General features: G+C 43.2%; 2 protein-coding genes across 3 annotated transcripts; one reads left to right on the forward strand and one right to left on the reverse strand.

The window, feature by feature from the left end:
- Positions 1 to 10,814: 10,814 nt before the first annotated feature.
- LOC127327626 (uncharacterized) lies at positions 10,815 to 15,659 on the forward strand. Its single transcript, XM_051354403.2, has 9 exons — positions 10,815 to 11,205; positions 11,347 to 11,481; positions 11,602 to 11,712; positions 12,143 to 12,418; positions 12,716 to 12,915; positions 13,152 to 13,395; positions 13,874 to 13,987; positions 14,609 to 14,797; positions 15,223 to 15,659. Exons 1-9 carry the CDS (start codon positions 10,855 to 10,857, stop codon positions 15,568 to 15,570), a joined length of 1,968 nt encoding a protein of 655 aa, XP_051210363.1. The 5' UTR covers positions 10,815 to 10,854; the 3' UTR covers positions 15,571 to 15,659.
- Positions 15,660 to 15,950: 291 nt separating this feature from the next.
- LOC127327627 (mitogen-activated protein kinase 7) lies at positions 15,951 to 20,861 on the reverse strand. 2 transcript variants are annotated; one of them, XM_051354405.2, is made up of 10 exons: positions 20,641 to 20,861; positions 18,915 to 19,323; positions 18,468 to 18,595; positions 18,299 to 18,358; positions 17,917 to 18,066; positions 17,669 to 17,824; positions 17,335 to 17,546; positions 17,137 to 17,229; positions 16,760 to 16,836; positions 15,951 to 16,675 (listed from the first exon to the last, which is right to left on the reverse strand). In XM_051354405.2, the coding sequence occupies exons 1-10, from the start codon at positions 20,692 to 20,694 to the stop codon at positions 16,353 to 16,355; spliced, it is 1,662 nt and encodes a 553-aa protein (XP_051210365.1). In that variant the 5' UTR covers positions 20,695 to 20,861; the 3' UTR covers positions 15,951 to 16,352. The 2 variants fall into 2 exon arrangements, with proteins under 2 accessions (XP_051210365.1, XP_051210364.1); XM_051354404.2 differs by having other exon boundaries at positions 18,915 to 19,329; positions 20,641 to 20,858.
- Between the last annotated feature and the right edge of the window lie 577 nt (positions 20,862 to 21,438).

The following is a 21,438-nucleotide window of genomic DNA, read 5'->3' on the forward strand; positions in this document are numbered from 1 at the left end:
TCCATCATCAACGGGCATGATCTCCATCATCGTCGGCGTAACGTCAAGGTTCATGGCGCCGTCTTCATGGTTGTTCACCTCATGTAGCAACTATTACAACTACTTTGAAATACTACTCAACATGAAATTTAAAGACAACCATAAGGCTCCTGCCGGTTGCCACAATACAATAATGATCATCTCATACATATTCATCATCACATTATGGCCATATCACATCACCAAACCCTGCAAAAACAAGTTAGACGTCTCTAATTTGGTTTGCATATTTTACGTGGTTTAGGGTTTTCGAGAGAGATCTAATCTACCTACGAACATGAACCACAACGGTGATACTAATGTTGTCAATAGAAGAGTAAATTGAATCTTCACTATAGTAGGAGAGACAGACACCCGCAAAGCCTCTTATGCAATACAAGTTGCATGTCGAACGAGGAACAAGTCTCATGAACGCGGTCATGTAAAGTTAGTCCGGGCCGCTTCATCCCACTATGCCACAAAGATGCAAAGTACTCAAACTAAAGATAACAAGAGCATCAACGCCCACAAAACCATTGTGTTCTACTCGTGCAACCATCTATGCATAGACATGGCTCTGATACCACTGTAGAGATTCGTTGCATAGAAAACAAAAAATTTCCTACCGCGAACACGCAATCCAAGCCAAGATGCAATCTAGAAGACGGTAGCAACGAGGGGGTATCGAGTCTCACCCTTGAAGAGATTCCAAAGCCTACAAGATGAGGCTCTTGTTGCTGCGGTAGACGTTCACTTGCCGCTTGCAAAAGCGCGTAGAAGATCTTGATCACGATCGCTTCCGGCGCCATGAACGGGCAGCACCTCCGTACTCGGTCACACGTTCGGTTGTTGATGAAGATGACGTCCACCTCCCCGTTCCAGCGGGCAGCGGAAGTATTAGCTCCTCTTGAATCTGACAGCACGACGGCGTGGTGTCGGTGGTGGTGGAGAAATCCGGCGGAGCTTCGCTAAGCGTGCGGGATGTGGTGGAGGAGAGAGGCCGCTAGGGTTTGGGGAGAGGGGGGCGCCGGCCATCTAGTGGTGCGGCCACCTTGTGGTGCTTGGGGTGGCCGGCCCCCTCCCCTTGGCCCTCATTATATAGGTGGAACCCCAAGAGTTGGTCTCCAAGTCTTCGAATAAGACCCGAACCAAAAACCTTCCATATGGAGGGGAAACCTGAAGGAGATATGCCCTAGAGGCAATAATAAAGTGGTTATTATTTATATCTTTATGTTTATGATAAATGTTTATGTATCATGCTATAATTGTATTAACCGAAACATTAGTACATGTGTGATATGTAGACAAACAAGAAGTCCCTAGTATGCCTCTTAAACTAGCTTGTTGATTAATGGATGATTAGTTTCATAATCATGAACATTGGATGTTATTAATAACAAGGTTATGTCATTGTATGAATGATGTAATGGACACACCCAATTAAGCGTAGCATAAGATCTCGTCATTAAGTTATTTGCTATAAGCTTTCGATACATAGTTACCTAGTCCTTATGACCATGAGATCATATAAATCACTTATACCGGAAAGGTACTTTGATTACACCAAACACCACTGCGTAAATGGGTGGCTATAAAGGTGGGATTAAGTATCCGGAAAGTATGAGTTGAGGCATATGGATCAATAGTGGGATTTGTCCATCCCGATGACGGATAGATATACTCTGGGCCCTCTCGGTGGAATGTCGTCTAATGTCTTGCAAGCATATGAATGAGTTCATAAGAGACCACATACCACGGTACGAGTAAAGAGTACTTGTCAGGAGACGAGGTTGAACAAGGTATAGAGTGATACCGAAGATCAAACCTCGGACAAGTAAAATATCGCGTGACAAAGGGAATTGGTATTGTATGTGAATGGTTCATTCGATCACTAAAGTCATCGTTGAATATGTGGGAGCCATTATGGATCTCCAGATCCCGCTATTGGTTATTGGTCGGAGTGAGTACTCAACCATGTCCGCATAGTTCACGAACCGTAGGGTGACACACTTAAAGTTGGATGTTGAAATGGTAGTACTTGAATATGGAATGGAGTTCGAATATTTGTTCGGAGTCCCGGATGAGATCCCGGACATCACGAGGAGTTCCGGAATGGTCCGGAGAATAAGATTCATATATAGGATGTCATTTTATGTGAATTAAAATGTCGCGGAAGGTTCTATGGAAGGTTCTAGAAGGTTCTAGAAAAGTCCGGAAGAAACCACCAAGGAAGGTGGAGTCCACATGGGACTCCACCTCCATGGCCGGCCAACCCTAGTGGGGGAGGAGTCCCAAGTGGACTCCCCCTTAGGGGGCCGGCCACCCCCCCATATGGGAGGTGGAACTCCCACCTTTGGTGGGAGTCCTAGCTTGGCTAGGTTTCCCCCTCATATGGAAGGTTTTTGGTTCGGGTCTTATTCGAAGACTTGGACACCAACACTTGGGGATCCACCTATATAATGAGGGGCCAAGGGAGGGGGCCGGCCACCCCAAGACCACAAGCTGGCCGCCCCCCTTGAAGTGGCCGGCCACCCCCTCCCAAACCCTAGCCGCCCCCTCTCCTCCATAACTCCCGTGTAGCTTTAGCGAAGCTCCGCCGGACTTCTCCACCACCACCGACACCACACCGTCGTGCTGTCGGATTCAAGAGGAGCTACTACTTCCGCTGCCCGCTGGAACATGAGGTGGACGTCATCTTCATCAACAACCGAACGTGTGACCGAGTACGGAGGTGCTGCCCGTTCGTGGCGCCGGAACCGATCGTGATCAAGATCTTCTACGCGCTTTTGCAAGCGGCAAGTGAACGTCTACCGCAGCAACAAGAGCCTCCTCTTGTAGGCTTTGGAATCTCTTCAAGGGTGAGACTCGATACCCCCTCGTTGCTACCGTCTTCTAGATTGCATCTTGGCTTGGATTGCGTGTTCGCAGTAGGAAATTTTTTGTTTTCTATGCAACGTTATCCTACAAAACCTAGCCAAGCTAGGACTCCCACTAGAGGTGGGAGTTCCACCTCCCATATGGGGGGGTGGCCGGCCCCCTAAGGGGGAGTCCACTTGGGACTCCTCCCCCACTAGGGTTGGCCGGCCATGGAGGTGGAGTCCCATGTGGACTCCACCTTCCTTGGTGGTTTCTTCCGGACTTTTCTAGAACCTTCTAGAACCTTCCATAGAACCTTCTGCGTCAATTTAATTCACATAAAATGACATCCTATATATGAATCTTATTCTCTGGACCATTCCGGAACTCCTCGTGATGTCCGGGATCTCATCCGGGACTCCGAACAAATATTCGAACTCCATTCCATATTCAAGTACTACCATTTCAACATCCAACTTTAAGTGTGTCACCCTACGGTTCGTGAACTATGCGGACATGGTTGAGTACTCACTCCGACCAATAACCAATAGCAGGATCTGGAGATCCATAATGGCTCCCACATATTCAACGATGACTTTAGTGATCGAATGAACCATTCACATACAATACCAATTCCCTTTGTCTCGCGATATTTTACTTGTCCGAGGTTTGATCTTCGGTATCACTCTATACCTTGTTCAACCTCGTCTCCTGACAAGTACTCTTTACTCGTACCGTGGTATGTGGTCTCTTATGAACTTATTCATATGCTTGCAAGACATTAGACGACATTCCACCGAGAGGGCCCAGAGTATATCTATCCGTCATCGGGATGGACAAATCCCACTGTTGATCCATATGCCTCAACTCATACTTTCCAGATACTTAATCCCACCTTTATAACCACCCATTTACGCAGTGGCGTTTGGTGTAATCAAAGTACCTTTCCGGTATAAGTGATTTACATGATCTCATGGTCATAAGGACTAGGTAATTATGTATCGAAAGCTTATAGCAAATAACTTAATGACGAGATCTTATGCTACACTTAATTGGGTGTGTCCATTACATCATTCATACAATGATATAACCTTGTTATTAATAACATCCAATGTTCATGATTATGAAACTAATCATCCATTAATCAACAAGCTAGTTAAGAGGCATACTAGGGACTTCTTTGTTTGTCTACATATCACACATGTACTAATGTTTCGGTTAATACAATTATAGCATGATATATAAACATTTATCATAAACATAAAGATATAAATAATAACCACTTTATTATTGCCTCTAGGGCATATCTCCTTCAAAAATAATATGCAAGGTTTTCTTTGTTAGAAAGATTATTTGATGTAGCTTCAATTGGTATACTCAAAATGCTTACCTCTTGTCCAAGTTAGTGTTGGCACAATGAAACATTAAAGGCAATATTGAGTGCATTAGAACACTTTGAACTTGTTTAGCCAACATCTCTTCTTCGACTCCGTTTATGCATGGACTTATAAGTTGATGGATATCAATGTTGTTCCTAAATTAAACCAATAAAAATGGGAATAAAACAAAATTTGTATCATTAAGGTTATGTGATAAACTTAAGTCAGCATTTACCTGATCACTTATTAGTTTGGTACCATTTCTTGAAATAGCTCCATTAGTGGTTGGTGCAGTGCCGATGGCTGGGATTTCCTCATCGTCCAACCCCTCTTGAAAAGGATTCATCCTCGAATCTAGCTAACATAGGGCAGTACAAAAATAGGAATGTAAATATTTTATTATACGTATAGGTCTAATTCTCACCATTGGTACCGTTCAATTTCTTTGTTCGACTAAAAAATCTTTCAAAATAATATTTTCATGGAGTGAAAACTTGTAATCATCCATTACCATGTTCATATAATTTGCAATGTAATCAACCATGATTATGTTCATATCATTCTTCCTCTCTTGAAGAGAGAGTGACTTCATTCATCTACAACATCATAACAGAAGGATGAAACCAAATAACAACCAGGAAATGAGAAATTTAGATACTTGTATGCAACCTTCAAGTTTGTTAGTTCCCTCATGATGTTTTCAATGTTGAAAAACATGCTCTTTTTGGTGGATGATGTTTGAAGCAATTTTTCTCTAATTTCATATCACCCTTGTTTGTGTGTACATAGGTACAAATTCTTCAAGGATAATTAAGTGCTTCCGTGCCTGTGTAGAAATCAATATGCACACATGCACTATTTGTAGAAGTACCCCATGGACCCTATAATTGTTCTGTAATATCTTCCTCCCATTGTTGTAAGATATTTGTGGTGTATGATATTATCACATGCACATATCGTAAATAAGGAGGGCTCTGGGTCATGTTAGTAACTAAAAATTCCTATTTTCTCATTCTGTGGATCACTAAAACTCTCTTATATTATGGGAAGTCGTATCAGCCTCACATTTAATGGAGCCACCAAACTCTCTCGTATTTTGTGGAATAATCTTAGCATCATATTTGGTTGATTCACTCAAAACTTTATTGTTGTGTGGATTCATCTCGACCTCGCATTTGGTGGAGTCACTCTCCTCACTAATATATTATATCATTTTGATTGGGTGGGTGTGGCTCACTCTCATCTCTCGAATATTACGCTGGATGGTCTCAACCCCACATTTGGTGAAACCACACAACTCACTAACCATGTAACTCAGGATATGTTAAAGATTGGTTTGTGGGTCACTCACTTCTCCAATCATCTTTTCAACCATCTCCTCCTCATGCTTCCTGGACTCACCCAACTAACTTATGTTCTCACTCTTATGGAGTGGCATAATTTTGGTGGTCCACTTTCCTCTCTATACTTGAGGCAAACACTCTCCTCAACACGTTTGGTGGATTCTCTCAACTCACTTTTAGTCACTCTTTATATGTACAATTTTGGGCAGTTGACGTTGTTTCTCATGTATGTTTGGAATTACTTTGTGCTTCATGGAATGAGGAGCAACAATGGTAACATAGGGAGAACTATAATATTCTACACCATGGCGAGGAAGCTTGTTGCGGAAGGCAGCGACATCACCATGTGAAGCATATCATCGGTGGTTAGCCTCAACCCCACAAGGGCCAAAGCCTCGCACATGAGATCCTCCTCTGTGTTGCCCAGCTACATGGTGTCGAGCAACTTCATCACACCTTTGATCAGCCCCAACAGCAGGGCCACCGCTGCTATGGGCACCTACGGTCCATGCATGACCACCAGAGGAGTTGTTGATGATGATGTTCTTGTTGTTCTTGTAGACCAGTGGGGTAAGATTAGTGTCGAACCCCACCACCTACTTGAGGTAGACGGTCACCGAACCATGCTTGCAAGGTTTCTACTAGTTGTGTTTGATTCTTATCAATGACATCTGCAAGAGTCATCTAGAACATCGTCTTCCATTGTTTTCTGAATGCACACTCAAGTTAAAACCTGCCATGTTATCCTCAAAAGAACTGGATTTTTTTATATGTGGAACAACTCAACCCACCTATTTCTTACCCAAATTCTAATGATCCTCTACGGTGTGTGGAACTAGAAATTAGAGTGGATAAGCGATTGAAAAATAAGAGACTAGCAATTTTAATGGTGGAATTTGGTGGGTGTAAAATAAGGATCGGTTAGGGCTGAGATCCAATAGATCCGAACTAAGATATAACAAAATACATACACTTTGCACCATGTTTCGCCTATAACACTTGCCTCTATGACATCTATATATTTTCACCAAACTGAAAATGACCGTGAATTTTTCTACAGATCCTTTTCTCACTTTTTCTCTCTCTTTTTTTTTGTCTCTCTTTTCTTGTCACTCTTTTTTATATCTAAATAATAGATACAACAAGCTCAAGAACACATCAACAACTTTGGATTCATTTGGTGCAAATACCACATACGAGCAAAACAAACGGGTAGATCGCACCACAAGAAAGATTTAGAATATTTGGGTGTTTTTTCTTTGGATTTGGATCTATAATAGGGAAAAACCTAACTAAAAATGGTAGATCTAAACTACGAGGGGGCAGATCTGAAGATTTCATGACGAAAAATGAGGGGAAAATAGATCCTACCATGTCAACGAAATCTACGGTACCTCATGATATGCACGGCTTCAGGGAAGAAAGTTCATGAAGGATTGGCATGATCTTCACGTAGTAAGACCATGGATACAAGGGATAACCAGCTACAAGGAGCCAAAAATGGAAATAAGGGATTATGCCCGAGTGAGGAGGGTGTCAATCGTAGCCCAAAATTCAAGATAATGGTCTATCCACACTTCACGAACTAGCCTAGACAGCCACACTCGAGTCGTGGAGCATGTACCAGGTGTAATCCACGAGAGAATTATGAAAACTAACCCACACCACCACGCTCAAGTCATGGGGCATGAATTAGGTGCTAATCTGCTAGAAATCAAAAGAATAAAAGTAGCAAGGTCTCTTACAATTTCAAAATGAGCATATATCTTTCTCTATAAATCTAGAATGCATAAAGTCCCTTACAAGAGAAAATACTAGCCTATTTACACTAAGGGACATACCCCTTCTTAGGTGTGAAATAAGGCAAAGTAACCAGCTTAATTGTGAAAAAAAATGTATAAAAATAGCCGACTTGAGGAATTATGGAGGAGCTTCTCGAAAATTCGTGAAACATTGACACCCTGAACAACTCCCACAAAAAACCATTAATTTGGCTACACAAATCCAAATAATGCAAGTTTTTTTGTTGGAAAGATAATTCAATATATTTTATGTTCGTATACTCAAATTGACCCGTCTCTTGTCTAGGTGGGTGTTGACCCAACCTAAATATTAAAGGCAATATTGAATGTATTGGAAACACTTTGAACTTGTTTTCGCTAAGTTTGTTTTTGGCTCCGTTTCTTTATGGGATCATAGGTTTATGGATATCAATGTTAGCGTTCACCTGATCACTTATTAGTTTGGCACCACATATGAAAATAGCTCCATCAGTGGTTGGTGTAGTGTCGATGGCTGGGATGCTCTCATCATACTCACCCTCTTGAAAATGATCCATCCTTGAACCTATGTGGTCATCACCTGAAAACAACATAGGGTATTAACAAACATGAATGTAAAGATTTATTAAACACATAATTTTAGCTTTCTCCTATGGTAATATGTTCAATTTCTTTATTCGACTCAACAATTCTTTGAACTAATATTGTATGGTGTGCAAACTTTTAATTAGCCATGACCATGTTCATATCATTTGCAAACTTGTAATCAACCATGACCATGTTCATATCAGGTTCATATCAGGTTGTTTCCACAACTTCTTTGATGATCTCAAGCTAAGAGAGTTAGATCTTTAGGATCACTATACTTTGATTAATGAACGGTTTCTGGCCGATCATGTTGCACGTAAGATTTTCATATTTCACTTTGAATACTTTTTTCTGCCGTGGTCGTTGACACATGGACACCACCACCTTGGCTTGATCTGGTGTGACGGTTCCATGTGCTTCTCTCCAACACAGCTCGTGCCTTACAATCTTGGAGCGACCATCATACTGGAAGCATCAAACTGCAGCTTATCATGGAAAAGTACTTAATCCTCTATTTTGATGCAGCGCATGAATATAGGACCCTTTCGGTGCTTGAATATGACTTAAGAAAAGATCTCAAGATAAAAGGTCATGGGACTGGAAGAATTATTGCAAGGCAAGACTCTCGCATCAATTGGTTGGTTGAGGGTGACACACACACACCAAAATTCCATAGATGGTAGTGTGGAGACACCTCACGAGGAAAAACAAAACCCGTTGTTTGATTATTTTTTCTAGATCCATTGGTACAATTTTTTAGAGGATTCGTGAGCTTAATCGCAATCGCTTGTAGTTGCCTCCTCTCAAGCTTCGGGAACTCGAGAAGAAATTTACCGCAGAGGAAGTATGATCCATCATCAAGGGCATGCCGGCAGACAAGGCGTTGGGACGGCTTTACTGGCAGTTCTACTAATATGCTTGGTAAGTCATTGATGGTGATATCATGAAATGCGATTAACTTACCTATATCACCTTTTCTCTAATGGATTCCAACACCCGGATGATGCTTTAATCTTGTTGTTTCCCAAGAGGATTTGTTTGGGATCAAGTCATACTGGCTGATCACCCTCGTCCATAGCTTTGGAAAATTATTTTCCAAGCTACATGCAGATTGGCTGACATCACTCCTTCTGAGGCTCGTTGGTGGAAACCAATTAGATTTTATCATAGGGAGAATATTTCATGACACTACAACAATATAGGAAGGCCTTGGCAGTTTTAAACGCCAAGGCACACTCATAAATGCAAGGAGGCACTTAAACGCTGATGGTAATAACTATGTCAGGGAAAGTGAAAGTCTGATGCTTTTTTCGCTCGGCACATATGATCCTCCACGTGTTCTATTGCACACATGCTATGCACCTGCGTACATTAATAGACTATGCAAAATATAGTGCCATGTGAGGATAAGGTGAGGTGCAATATTTTGCCTTGTTTGGTACAAATTTCGAGGCACAAAAATTAATCACAATTAATGATAATAATTATTTAGTCCATTAGAATCATACTATCATAATTTTCATCTTAGTTAACATATGAAATTCCATTATTTAACTATCTTCAAGATATAACATTCCATTACACCTTCGTTTTTGACATCGGATATAGGGACTCTCTCTCTCTTCTAGATGAGTTATTGTCATTGTGTTATCATCTTGCCTAACCATATTAAGGAAAAATATCATAAATGTTGGTGTATTCCTTGAAAACCTCTCTCCTCTGCATAATTTCTTCCTTTCTAGCTGAGTTATTATTGTTGTGTTATCATCTAACCTAAGCATATTAAGGAAAAATCTCATAAATGTTTGTTGTAGTCCTTGAAAACCCCTCACTTCTACATAACTTCTGCATCTCGTCGGGCAATCTCGCCACAAGTTCACAGCCTCTACGTTGAGGATCGGCTAGCTATCTTCCACTATGTTGATCTGCTACATCATATGCACCGTGATTCTCTAACAATCCTCCTCTAGCCGGATATGAAAAAGAAATAAAAGTGATTAAAAGAAGAGAAATAAGAATAACAAGAAACACTATATGTAGAAGGATGAGGAACACTCCTTCTAACATGCACAACTGTGGAGGACTTCAGTGCGGCTTTACATATCCGGCGGTACCGGTTGAGGCCAGAAGGGGATGGGATTGGTGCGAGATCTAGGGTTCATAGTGAAAACATGGGAGTGTTGTGAGATCTTGGGTCCACGGTGCAGAGATAGGATTATTGGAGTTCATGGGCGTGGTTAGTGGGGCAAGTGTTCCCTGTATTTTGCAGAAAACATGGGTGGGTTATGGAGCTAGGGTTTGTTTTATGGCCCCTTAGTAAGCGAGAATGAACTATAGACATCGGTTGATCAAAGGCCCCATACGTAGTGTGCTAATATGGTGGTTTATTATGGTACAAGAAAGCAGCCAGCGAGGGAGCTCACAAATATTGGTTCCACGACAAACATTGTTTTGAAAACATAAGAGGTGCAATTAGATCGAGCTCTAATCCGAGTGCGCTGGCATAGCGCCTTCGCTTGTTCCCGCCTTGCCACCAGAAACATCCCGGGATTTTGCCGTGATAGCCACTAGCTCCAACTGGTTCCCCTCGCCGGCAACTCTCTGCTCGGCTCTCTCCACTTGTTCATCAGTCCTATCTATGCGATCGAGCAACCCAAGGCGTCTTATATGTATGTGCAGAGATAGAAAAAAAGTTATAAGAAGAGTTCATTTCAGGTTGTGCGCCTATCCGTCCTATACAGGCTATACGTATGAAAAAAAAGGCCCAGCAACGAGCTCGGGGATACGGCCCAGCGATCCATCCAGCCCCAAGGGAAGGGCCGCCGCTAAAACCCCGGCCGAACCACCTTCCTCCTCTATCCTCTTCCTCGTCTCCGACCGGCGCTGCCAATGGCGTCTCCCGCCTCCGTCTCCTCCTCCACCTCCGCGCCGCTTTCCCTCTCCCTCCCGCTCCACCCGTCCCCGTGCCGCCGCCTCCCAGCGCTGCTCTCCCGCCCACCTCCCCGCCGCTTCGCCCTCGCGCCGCCCCGCCCCGCCGCCGCGCTGCTCTCCAGCCCAAGAAACGCGCAGCAGGAGAATGAGCTCGAGGAAGACGAAGACCAAGAACAAGATTCTGAGGAGGAGGAGTATGAGGGGGAGGATGACATGGTGGAGGTTGGGTACGTGAGCGGCGCGCACGGGGTGCGCGGCGACGTGCTCGTCTCGCCCCGCACCGACTTCCCCGACCTCCGCTTCGCCACGGTACTACTCTGCCTTCCCTCCCTCCGTAACCAGCTCCTCACCTCGCTCCCGGCTCCTGCCAAGCCTGTATTATCATGTTCGGCTTGATGTCAACTTTACATTTCCCGTTTCTCTGCTCGAATTCGAACCTCTCGCCGGCAGCCGGGGAAGAGGTGGCTGCGGGCCCGTGCTGCCGGGAAGATGCAGGTCAGGGAGGTCGACCTTGTGCGAGGGAAAGCCCACACGGGGAAGAAGGGCTGGATCGTGCGCTTCCACGGCGTCGACTCCCTGGACGAGGTCGGTTTGCTCTGCACTCCTGCCTGCGGGTGGAGTCACCTCTTCTCTCTCAATCCGTGTGTCTAAGTTAGTTGTCATATGGCTTGGCTTCTGACGCAGCTCATTCCTAACTCTTCACAGGCCAGGCAGATAGTTGGTTCAGCTGTTCTGGTGAAGACTGAGGACAGGCCGGAGATGGAGGAGAATGAAATTTATTCGCTCGACCTCGTTGGCATGCGTGTTATTGTCAAGGTACACATTTATTCCTTCCTTGCTACTATTTTCAGTTTCCAAGCACTTCATTTTGTTGATTTTGATAGCAAGATGAAACCACATCGTGAGCAAAGTAAAAAAAAAAAAAGCAACAGCACTCCCTACATTGTTACTACATGATGCTACGCAGAGCCGAAATACATTTGATATTTTATATTTGGATGACAAGTACACGCAAAATGACAAGTTCAGATTAACTGGCATTAAATACCCGTGCCATATTATTTTTCCTATAGTTTGTCGGTACTGTTGGAACTACTCATCGTTACCTTGCCAAATTATTCTTTTCACCAACTAAAGGTTAACACCGCCATCAAAACGTGCACGCAATTTTCCTGCCTGCTTTCACCATGAGTGGTTCTCATCACAATTTGATAATCAAAGTTAGTCTTTCTAATTTTCTTCATAGGACACAGGCAAGCTTGTTGGAACAGTTGCTCAGGTCTTCAATTTTGGAGGTGGCGATCTTCTCCAGGTCATGGTTGGCTCTGCCGAGGGTGAAGTTCAGCCAAGTTCAAAGAATCTGGATTCAGCTCCATCCCATCAGCACGTGTGGATTCCGTTTGCTCAAGATATTGTGCCTGATGTTGATATGGAGAGTAGGGAGATGTGGATTACACCACCAAAGGGGCTTCTCGAGATCAACACACGGCCTGAGAAGTCGAAGAAAGAAAGGCGTGCGATGGTTAGGTTCGCGTCATACTTTTTTTGCATGCCATGATCCCTTATATGGAACGTAACTTGCACCTAAAGTAAAATGTCAGGTTTAAAGAGCCATATTGTAGCAGTAGCAACTTTTGTACCTATTGCAGATGGTAGATGCATCTGATGTACTTTCGTAACTATTGCAGATGGTAGATGCATCTGATACACTGAACTATCATGCTTTAAGTTCTAACCAAGATTGATGCAGTGAAATGATCCATTTGTTAGTCCATTGCGTCCTTCCAAATAAAGCATGGCTAATTTTGAATTGTTACAGGATTGGAAGGAAAAGAAGAAGCTACAGCGTCGCATAACTGCAGCGAAAAAAGTACTAAATGAAATGGAACAAGGCCATATTTTGGAAGGTTTGGCATCAGGGGACAAGCTGGAAAAGGATTCACTTGCAGAACAGATTGGGAGCATTGACTTTCAGTTATTCAAACATGCAATGAATAGTGTCAGCAAGCAAATTGACAGGTATGAATTGTGGATTCCTGTTATTCCCTGTGCTGAAAAAATATATTCCACAGAAGCTGATTTGCTCCCATTTCGCTAACCATTTTCTATCCGTATATGTTTCCAGTTCATGAATGTTCTTTGTATGTAATAATATCAATTTTGATGTTATTTCAGTAAAGCCATAGGCCTTTGTCATTTGCCATGAGATTTTAATCTAGCTTGTAGCTTACTCTTTGAAACATTGTCATTTTCAGCACGTTCAAAAATCTGGTTGCTAATTCCTCTTCATCAAGAAAAAATGTGATGCGGATACCTTGCGAGACCCTTATGAGCCATGAAGAGAAAGGGAATTATTCATTCAGTAATGAATTCAGCAAAGGTCGTGAGATCCTTCAAACATCAAAAGCAGCAATCGTGCTTGTTACAAATGACTCTGATTCTTATGTTATGGATGCTGAGCTTCAGAGATTGCTTAATTCGTTTAGTGAGTTTATGAAGGTATGGTTTTTTCATGGATGGCCACTTCTTTGTACGTTTTTTCAATATTTTATGACCATGCTTCCATATGGACAGATGATATAGTTCTTGGTTGTTTTATATGTTGCTTGAAATTGCGTGAAATACATAATGAATACAGGAAAAATCTGAGAACTGCTTACTGTATGTTCAAGTTTAACCCAAGATCCTTGACTGCCAAAGTCTTTGTGTCTTGATCTTCTTTTTTTGGGAATGTTGTGTTGTGATCTAATTGGGCAGCTCATTTTGTGACTCATCAATATACTTTGGTGGATGTATGTATCATTCGAACTGCTAATCAATATACTAATGATGGATTTCACAGGGGATATCAGCTGGTTGCTGCTTGTTTGCTATATGTGTACTGAGCTGCTAAAATTCGTCGTGTTAGTTCCACCTACAAAAAAAGACTAATATGTGGTTAAATGGCTCAAATCTTATCCACTTTTGCTTGATGCAGGGTGAAGAAAATCATAGCTCTCTCCCCTTTGTTATTGTTTCTCCAGCCGGTCAAGTGGATTCAATTAAGAGCTACTTGGTGGAGACTGACTATTTTGGTTTTGACATTCAAAAGGTACAGTGCATTGTCTTACTACAAGTTTATAGGTGCTCTCTGGTTTGCTAAAAAAGTGTCAGTGAATATGACTATTGATTTTCATATAATATTAATTTCACAATTTCATTAGTGCCCATATTCTTAGTGCAACTTCCCACACCTCACACTCATGTTGTATTTTCCACACTAAACATTGTCAATCTCAGAGAAGCAGTTACTTTAAGACTGAGTTTTGAAGTGTATGGATAACCTCAAATTTGTTCTTGACTTGGCAAGTTTACCGGTACATGTAAATCAGTACAATTCTGCATGTATTGTGCTATGCTCAATTCTTTCTTTTCTTTTTACAGCATTTGTCATGTGAATTCTTTGCATATCCAGATTCTTCATTGCTACGTGATTATCCTTGTTCCTTTATGCGGATCCATAGCAGTGGGTCCACATCTGGATATTTGATTATCAGTGTCTTAGGAGTCAGGTGGCAAAACTGCAAAAGAGGGGTGATCCCTGTTAATATGTTATGTTCAGTTAATATAGAAATCCCTTGTCGCTAGCATTGTTTTTATTTTTTATATAACTTGAGATCTCTATATGGACAAACTCAGTCTTTTCATAATATTTGATGCAATCCATTTACAGGTATGGATCCTCGAAGAGATGAAACTTCCAATTGTCAGTCTATCCTCCGAGATAAAGAGCAAAAAAATTCTGCTGAAGTCCCCATGGGAGGTACTTCAAAGGCCAGCTGGAACTGGGTCGATTTTCAGCTCACTATCATCAAATAAAATTTTGGAAGCATTGAATGCAATGGGCATAGAGTATGTACAGGTATGATCATGTGCAACTCGTTCCTCTGTCTCGCATTTTCTCTCGCTTATTTAATTTGATTGTGTTCACTTGTTTGTTGGAAATTCTGGAGAATTTCTCATATGTCTGATTTGTTGGAGTATGAAATATTAAACGTCTCATTGATACTTCTGGTTACATCTAATTAACTAAGTCTGTCTTGTTCTGCAATCGGCAACTGAACACTTAGCCTGCTAAAACATAATCCGGTAGAAGCATGCCACTATGCCAGTATTGTAAATCTTTCGGGCTTTCAAAATGTGAGCTTAGCGAGCGGAGATCTAAAGACCAGAATGTCAAACCATTTCTTTTGCTACTTGCATCTTATCTCAAAAGCTGTCATCTTTCTTTCTTTCTTTAAGATGAATTACAAACTAATAGCTGAGACGAACTTTACTTTCCAACAGATATGCAGCGTCTCCGACAGACTAGTTCTCGGCCACCCTTTGCTCTTCGGGGCTGCAAGTTCCCGCAGCTCGGATGTCAGCATCAAGCTCCGCAAGACCAGAGACAATACAGAAGATGGTTTCGATATGATTCTTTCCATCAACCACTTGAACAAAATGTGCAGAGATGTCAGCAAGGTCAGCTTCACTGCACACCCTGAGCAGCACGAACACGTTGAGCGTGCTGATGGCCAGTGGGTCACCGTCCAGCCGGAGGTGGAGAACTCTCATCGGCTGAGTGCAGATGTTACAAGTGTATTGGATTCTTGCTCTCCTGACAAGCTGTTCGTCATGGAGATGGTCGAGTAGTGGACAGTGGTTAGTGAACCCTGCCTTTTTTTTTGCTATTGTACTGTAGAATTGTACATAACCAGACCCAAGTACCTTCAGATATATGTTAATCTAGAAAAATCTGGGACAATTATTATGGAACGAAGGGAGCAACGTTTTTCATAATTGCTAATAACTCCAGCTTAACCTGGCAACTGGATGCTGAGAGAGAGATGCAAATCTAAATAGACCTTTGTTCTGGATTGATTTTTTGATGAAGGGAGCTTTATTAACTCAATCGAGTTTTATACACTTTAAGTTCTGATGTAGATAAAAACAGCTAATTAATATATTTCAAGTTCTTAGCTGCCAAATCGAAGAGTTAAATAATACCTACAACTTGTAATTACAAGTATGCGGAAAAGGAACTCTAGAGCTTTCAATTCCTTTTAAACAGCCTCTGAGAGGTATTCTTTGAGTCTATTAACACAAGAAGCATCAGCTTCAACCGGCAGAAGAGAAAATCAAGATTTGTAATATATACAGAAGAGCCACTGTGTCCTAACTCCTAAATTAAAAAAAGGAGAAATTCACCCTGCTCTACCACCCTTCTTCCATTCTTCTAGCAGAAAGAGGAGAAGATTGACTGCAATACCTACAGCATGGACATGGTGGCGCCGGCCAATTTGGCAGCTAGAACCTAAAAGTTCTTTGGCATGCTTGCATCATTTTGATCAGACATGTACCACCAAGTCCGCTCTCCGTCTCGCACTTCTCACTATCAACAAAGGCAAGAATGGCAAACTCGCTCGACCATTGCTCTAGTACATCCTTGTGACTGCAGCAACCTTGCTGTATCCAGCTGCGATGCCACTAAATGGAGGAATGTAATAAGGCGAGGACCGAATGTCTGGAGCCATCTCAGGGGCAACCTTGGCATCCCTGAAATGATGCAATGGCCTGTACCGCGCGCGATCCTTCTCAAGCTCCTGCTGATGCTGTCTGTCAGAGCAGTCAGACTTCAGGTGGTAGCTGGCAGCTGCTGGAGGAACTACCGGATCCCTAGCCACTCTCCGCCCGATGTGTCGATCAGCAACACTTGCATTCTCTGTTGGTGCTGAGGCAATTACTCTTCCTGGTCTAGCTGCGAGAGTTCCAAAGATGACATATATTAGATTGACGCTCTTTGAATTAAAACGAAGCAAAGAAGACCAGATAGTTAAGTTACCTGTTGGAATCCTTTGAGGAACTTGGGAGACCGGACCATTTGTTGGAGGAATTGGCGTAGAGTGAACTGTTGTAGTCCTGCAAATAGTCAATCAAAGGTCAATACTGAAACTCGAACACAACTTCTAGAATCTATGGTACTCCAAAATCAAAAATTATCAACTTTCAAAATACATGAAGTATCACAATGTACCATATTATACATGAACAGATCTTTGGAAGTACCAAAAGATTTACTTCATAGAAAATCCTATTGACTGTCTAATGCATTTTGGTACTTTTAATCAATTTTAACATATAGACTATGTTTGGCGACAGAAATCATTGATAACCTGGTATAACTGATCACATTTGGGAGAACTGTCATAATGTAGTTACCTTGGAAGAGAAACATGCTTCCTCTCGGCTGCCCCACTTTTTCCTCCATCTTCCTCTAAGTTGGCAAATTGCCTCCGGAAATTGTCAACAGCACTGCACGATTTGAAAAGCAAGAGCAAAGGGCATAAGTTGTAAAATATTGTGACCGAGATAAAATAGTTGAGTGAAAAGAGCTACAATGTATGTCAAGGTACAAACCTAGGATATAGAAAGTTCGTTTTTTCGGAGCCGTTCACGTAGTTCTTGAGAAGTTGAGGGTGATACTCCAATATCTCCCTGAATATAAGTTCCTTGACATCTTCTTTTGTAAACTTTCTCATTTCAAAGTCAAACTCCATTTTCGAAATTGGTTGGCATGATGGTTCTCTCTCCACTTTCGCGAGACCTTTGAAGTAGGGATCGGCCAATGCCTGATTATGTTATAGGACACTTGTTAGAATGGTATACCCATGAACATATTATTTTGTCAAGTAAAACAAATAACAACACAAAATGCTATCATGGAATTTCTGTTTCATTAAGACATGCCTACCTCTTCGGCAGTCGGCCGATCCTTAGGATCAAATGCTAGAAGCCTCTGTAAGAGCTTGAGTGCTGAAGGATCTGCATTGGGGAATTTTTGTGAAAAAGGTACTGGCTGTTTCCTCCTCATGCTGCTCAGATATCTCCTTGCCTTCTCATTTCGGATCTGCAGTAATTAAAGGAACATGAACATTTGAGAACTGGAACAAACTATGCTTGAGTAAAACTTGGAAAACTTCCACAAATTGCAAATCATACCCGAGAAATTGTCTCCATTGATGGAGAGCCTAAGAGATCAGTCATCAAATCCAGCTGGTGAACTACATTTTTACCAGGAAACAAAGGCTTTCCTGTCAAAACCTCCGCAAAAATGCAACCAATACTCCATGTATCAATAGCCGGTGAATACTGCATTCAAGGAGTCAACTTAGTATCACCAAAATAACATGAAAACTGAAAATGTAAAAGCGGATGTATGTTTGACAGGAGGAGGTTGTAGACAAATTTGGTGCCAGAAAAGCAAAATAAGGATCAAAACCTACATCTAACCATCTAGGTACTTAGGATACACATCCCTATAGAACAGCAAAGTGACGGAATTAAATGAACAGAACCACAGTAAGAGGAAATTACTAATTACCTTAGTAAAGAAAGAACCACATAGCTCGGGAGCTCTGTACCATCTAGTGGCAACATAGTCCTGCAAGTCATGTTGGAGAAGACGGTGAGATTTAAGTTGCGATTAGGGTTCTTTGGTACAGAACCCAGCATGCTATCATGGACTGAATTTAGTAGTAGAAGCATCATACCGTCCAGAAAACTGTTGTAGGGGTGTCATTGAATGCAACTCTTGCTAGTCCAAAATCGCATATCTTGAGTTTGCAGTTAGCGTTTGCTAATATATTCTTTGGCTTTAAATCCCGATGATAAACATTAGCTGCAGTCACATAAGTTAATCATCAGAACCTGGCTAGATATACAGTATTCAACAAGAGATAAAATAATTGCATCTAGCAATTAGCACAATCACAGGGGTTTTTGATGGGTGATCTTTTACGGCTCTTTTAAGGAATGCAGCTTTGTTTACAGCAATTTATAACTGAAGATAAAAATATTTGAAGTTAAATCGGCATGTAAAATCACTAGTCAGACGTGTCGATGCTTCCTGATTCTGAACACCAGAATACCACCGTGACACTACTATAAATAGAAGTTCAAGACCTTTGGGAAAAGGGGGAATCTCCATAGATCCTTACCAGTATGGATATATTTCAGCGCACGAAGCATCTGATAGATAAAGAACTGGTAGTGCTCCTTTGTCAAGTCATCATTAGCCTTGATGACTTGGTGGAGGTCTGTATCCATGAGCTCGAAAACCACATAGATATCCTTGAAGTCCCTCCTGGACGGAGGCAGCATGATATGCTTGATCTGAACGATGTCGGGGTGCCTCAGGAGCCGGAGAAGCTTGATCTCGCGGAGGATCCTGGCGGCGTCCGACAGGTGGTCGAAGATGTTGGATATCTTCTTGATGGCCACCTTGTCGCCCGTGTGCTGGTCGATGGCCGAGCACACGACCCCGTAGCTCCCTTTGCCGATGATCTCCTGGATCTTGTACCTGCTGGCGTCCCCGTACTCGCTGAAGAAACCCATCTCCTCTGCGCTCTGGAGCTGCAAATTGGTGGGAAAAGTTAGCACTGTGCACATGATCGTCATACTAGGGAAAAAAGGCACATGTTCAACCGAGAATAGGATACCTATAGTGTCAAACAATAAGCTAAGTGACCACTATAGGATACCTATATAGTACCAAACAATAGCATACATACACACCAACCAAAAGACCATAATAATGATTCTTTTTTTAAGAATAGGGAACAAGAAACAATCATGGAGATGAAACTGCACAGAGAAACTCTCCCCTAAAAATGGCAAAAGAGCAAATACAGATTCAGGGACGCACCAGCAGAAGCTTTCGTGGAAGAAACTAAACCCCAAAGAAACGGTATAGAGTCCCCGGTCCGTAGTCTACCCACCCAAAATCAGAAAACTAACTTGACTGCAGCTAATTCAAAGAGACAAGAATGCACTGGCCTTTGCCTCCTGCTGCGGTGAACAAACAGTCGCGGCCGATGGTTCACAGCAACTCTTGATTGAATTGAAAAGGCTAGCAATCCCCTGGCTGACTCAGAATATCAGAAGAAACCTGTGCCTCCATCCAAGGTGGGCATGGATTCCAGGGGAGTATATATGGGCAGGGAGCGTGGTCGGTGTAAAGAGGAAAGAACCTACGGCCGACCTGGATTTGGATAACCATGCCCGGTCAGCCGGTCAGCTAGCGAATCAAATTTACCAATTAAGACGACTCCTCATAATCGTCTACTGCCAAAGTAAGCAAGGATTTCCGCGCTATCCCGGGAGGTTAAGAGCCGGCGCGTTGACAAGAGAGGGCAGATTTTTCGGGAATTGAATGCCTGAAGGAAAGAGAAGGGATATCCTGCTAAGAAGAGGTGTTTCGATAATTCAAATACTCCTAGGATGGGATCTCTTCTGACATGGCAAGAAATCGCGGCTGAGCTCCGACAGGCAAGCGGCAGCGGATGTCTCTTTGTTTGGATAGTAATTCGGATAGGAGGGGATCTCATCTCTCGTGACATGGCAAGAAATCGTGGCGAGTCCCGGCAAGGAAGAAGCGAATCATATGCCTGCCAAACGGGGAGGAGACAGGCTCTGCTGCTTTGGGGGGTCAGAAATCGCGGCGACACAATTCCGATTCCCCTTCCCAAACCCCTCACACTCTATCCAAAATCCTGCAAGCAGAGCCAGTCAGAAGAACAGAGAGTGGACTTTATCCGGCCCGCGGAGCAGCAGCAGAGGTCAATCTCATGGCCGCCCACGAACCCATGGTCATGGAGCTGAGAAAGCAAGAAAGTAAAAAAAAGATTCTTTTTCAGTCCGGAGGAAGCGAGTGTGTCCCCCCACCTTGGTCCGCTGCTCCCCGCCGCCGCCGCGCGCACCGGCATTTGCCTCAGGCATCGCGGGGACGGCCGCCGGGGGGATCTCGCCGTCGCCGGGGGAGAGAGAGAGGAGGACGGGCCTCGCCGCTGGTGCACTCCGCGGCGGCGACGACGTCACTCGCGCGGAGGATGCGGTGGTGCGGCGTTAAACAATGCCGAAGCAGACAAGGGGGACGGGGACGGACGGTGAGGTGAGCTGAGGTGAGCGGCGGAGTAGCGGCGAGCTGGGTATTAGTAAAACTATTTGGCCCCTGTTGGACGGTCTTGCCCCTTCAGTGGCTGGGAGAGTGAGGTCTTGCACGGCCGTAATTCTTGCAAATTTCGGAGGGCGTTTTGGGTATTGGTGTCGTCGGATGCGGGTCGGTGGGTTTGGGTTGGCGTCCCTTTGCGTGCGAGCAAGGGCAAGTGCGTGTTCGTCGGTGTTTGCTGTGGCCATGCTGTACGCGGTCGGTGAGACCCGCTAGCCCGCTACTCTATATGTGTGCCTGGTTGTTTGCAGTTCAAAACATTGGCGCACGTGCCTAGACGTGCAAGCAATGCACATGTGCGCCACACTCAACAAAGCACGAGCGTCTACATAACTAAATACTACTACTCGGTATGCATTTCTTTCTGAGATCTATTACTCCGTCTACTACTAGATCCCGCGATTGCTCACGGCCAAATATGCTTTGGCACAAAAGCTTCAAGATTCCGCGACCTGATAGTCTGTCTAATTTGCGAGACAAACGTTGTTATAGGCTGTTAAAGATTCCAAAAAAGA

The sequence above is a fragment of the Lolium perenne genome, chromosome 1 (assembly GCF_019359855.2).
Source record: "Lolium perenne isolate Kyuss_39 chromosome 1, Kyuss_2.0, whole genome shotgun sequence".
Taxonomy (NCBI): Eukaryota; Viridiplantae; Streptophyta; class Magnoliopsida; order Poales; family Poaceae; genus Lolium; species Lolium perenne.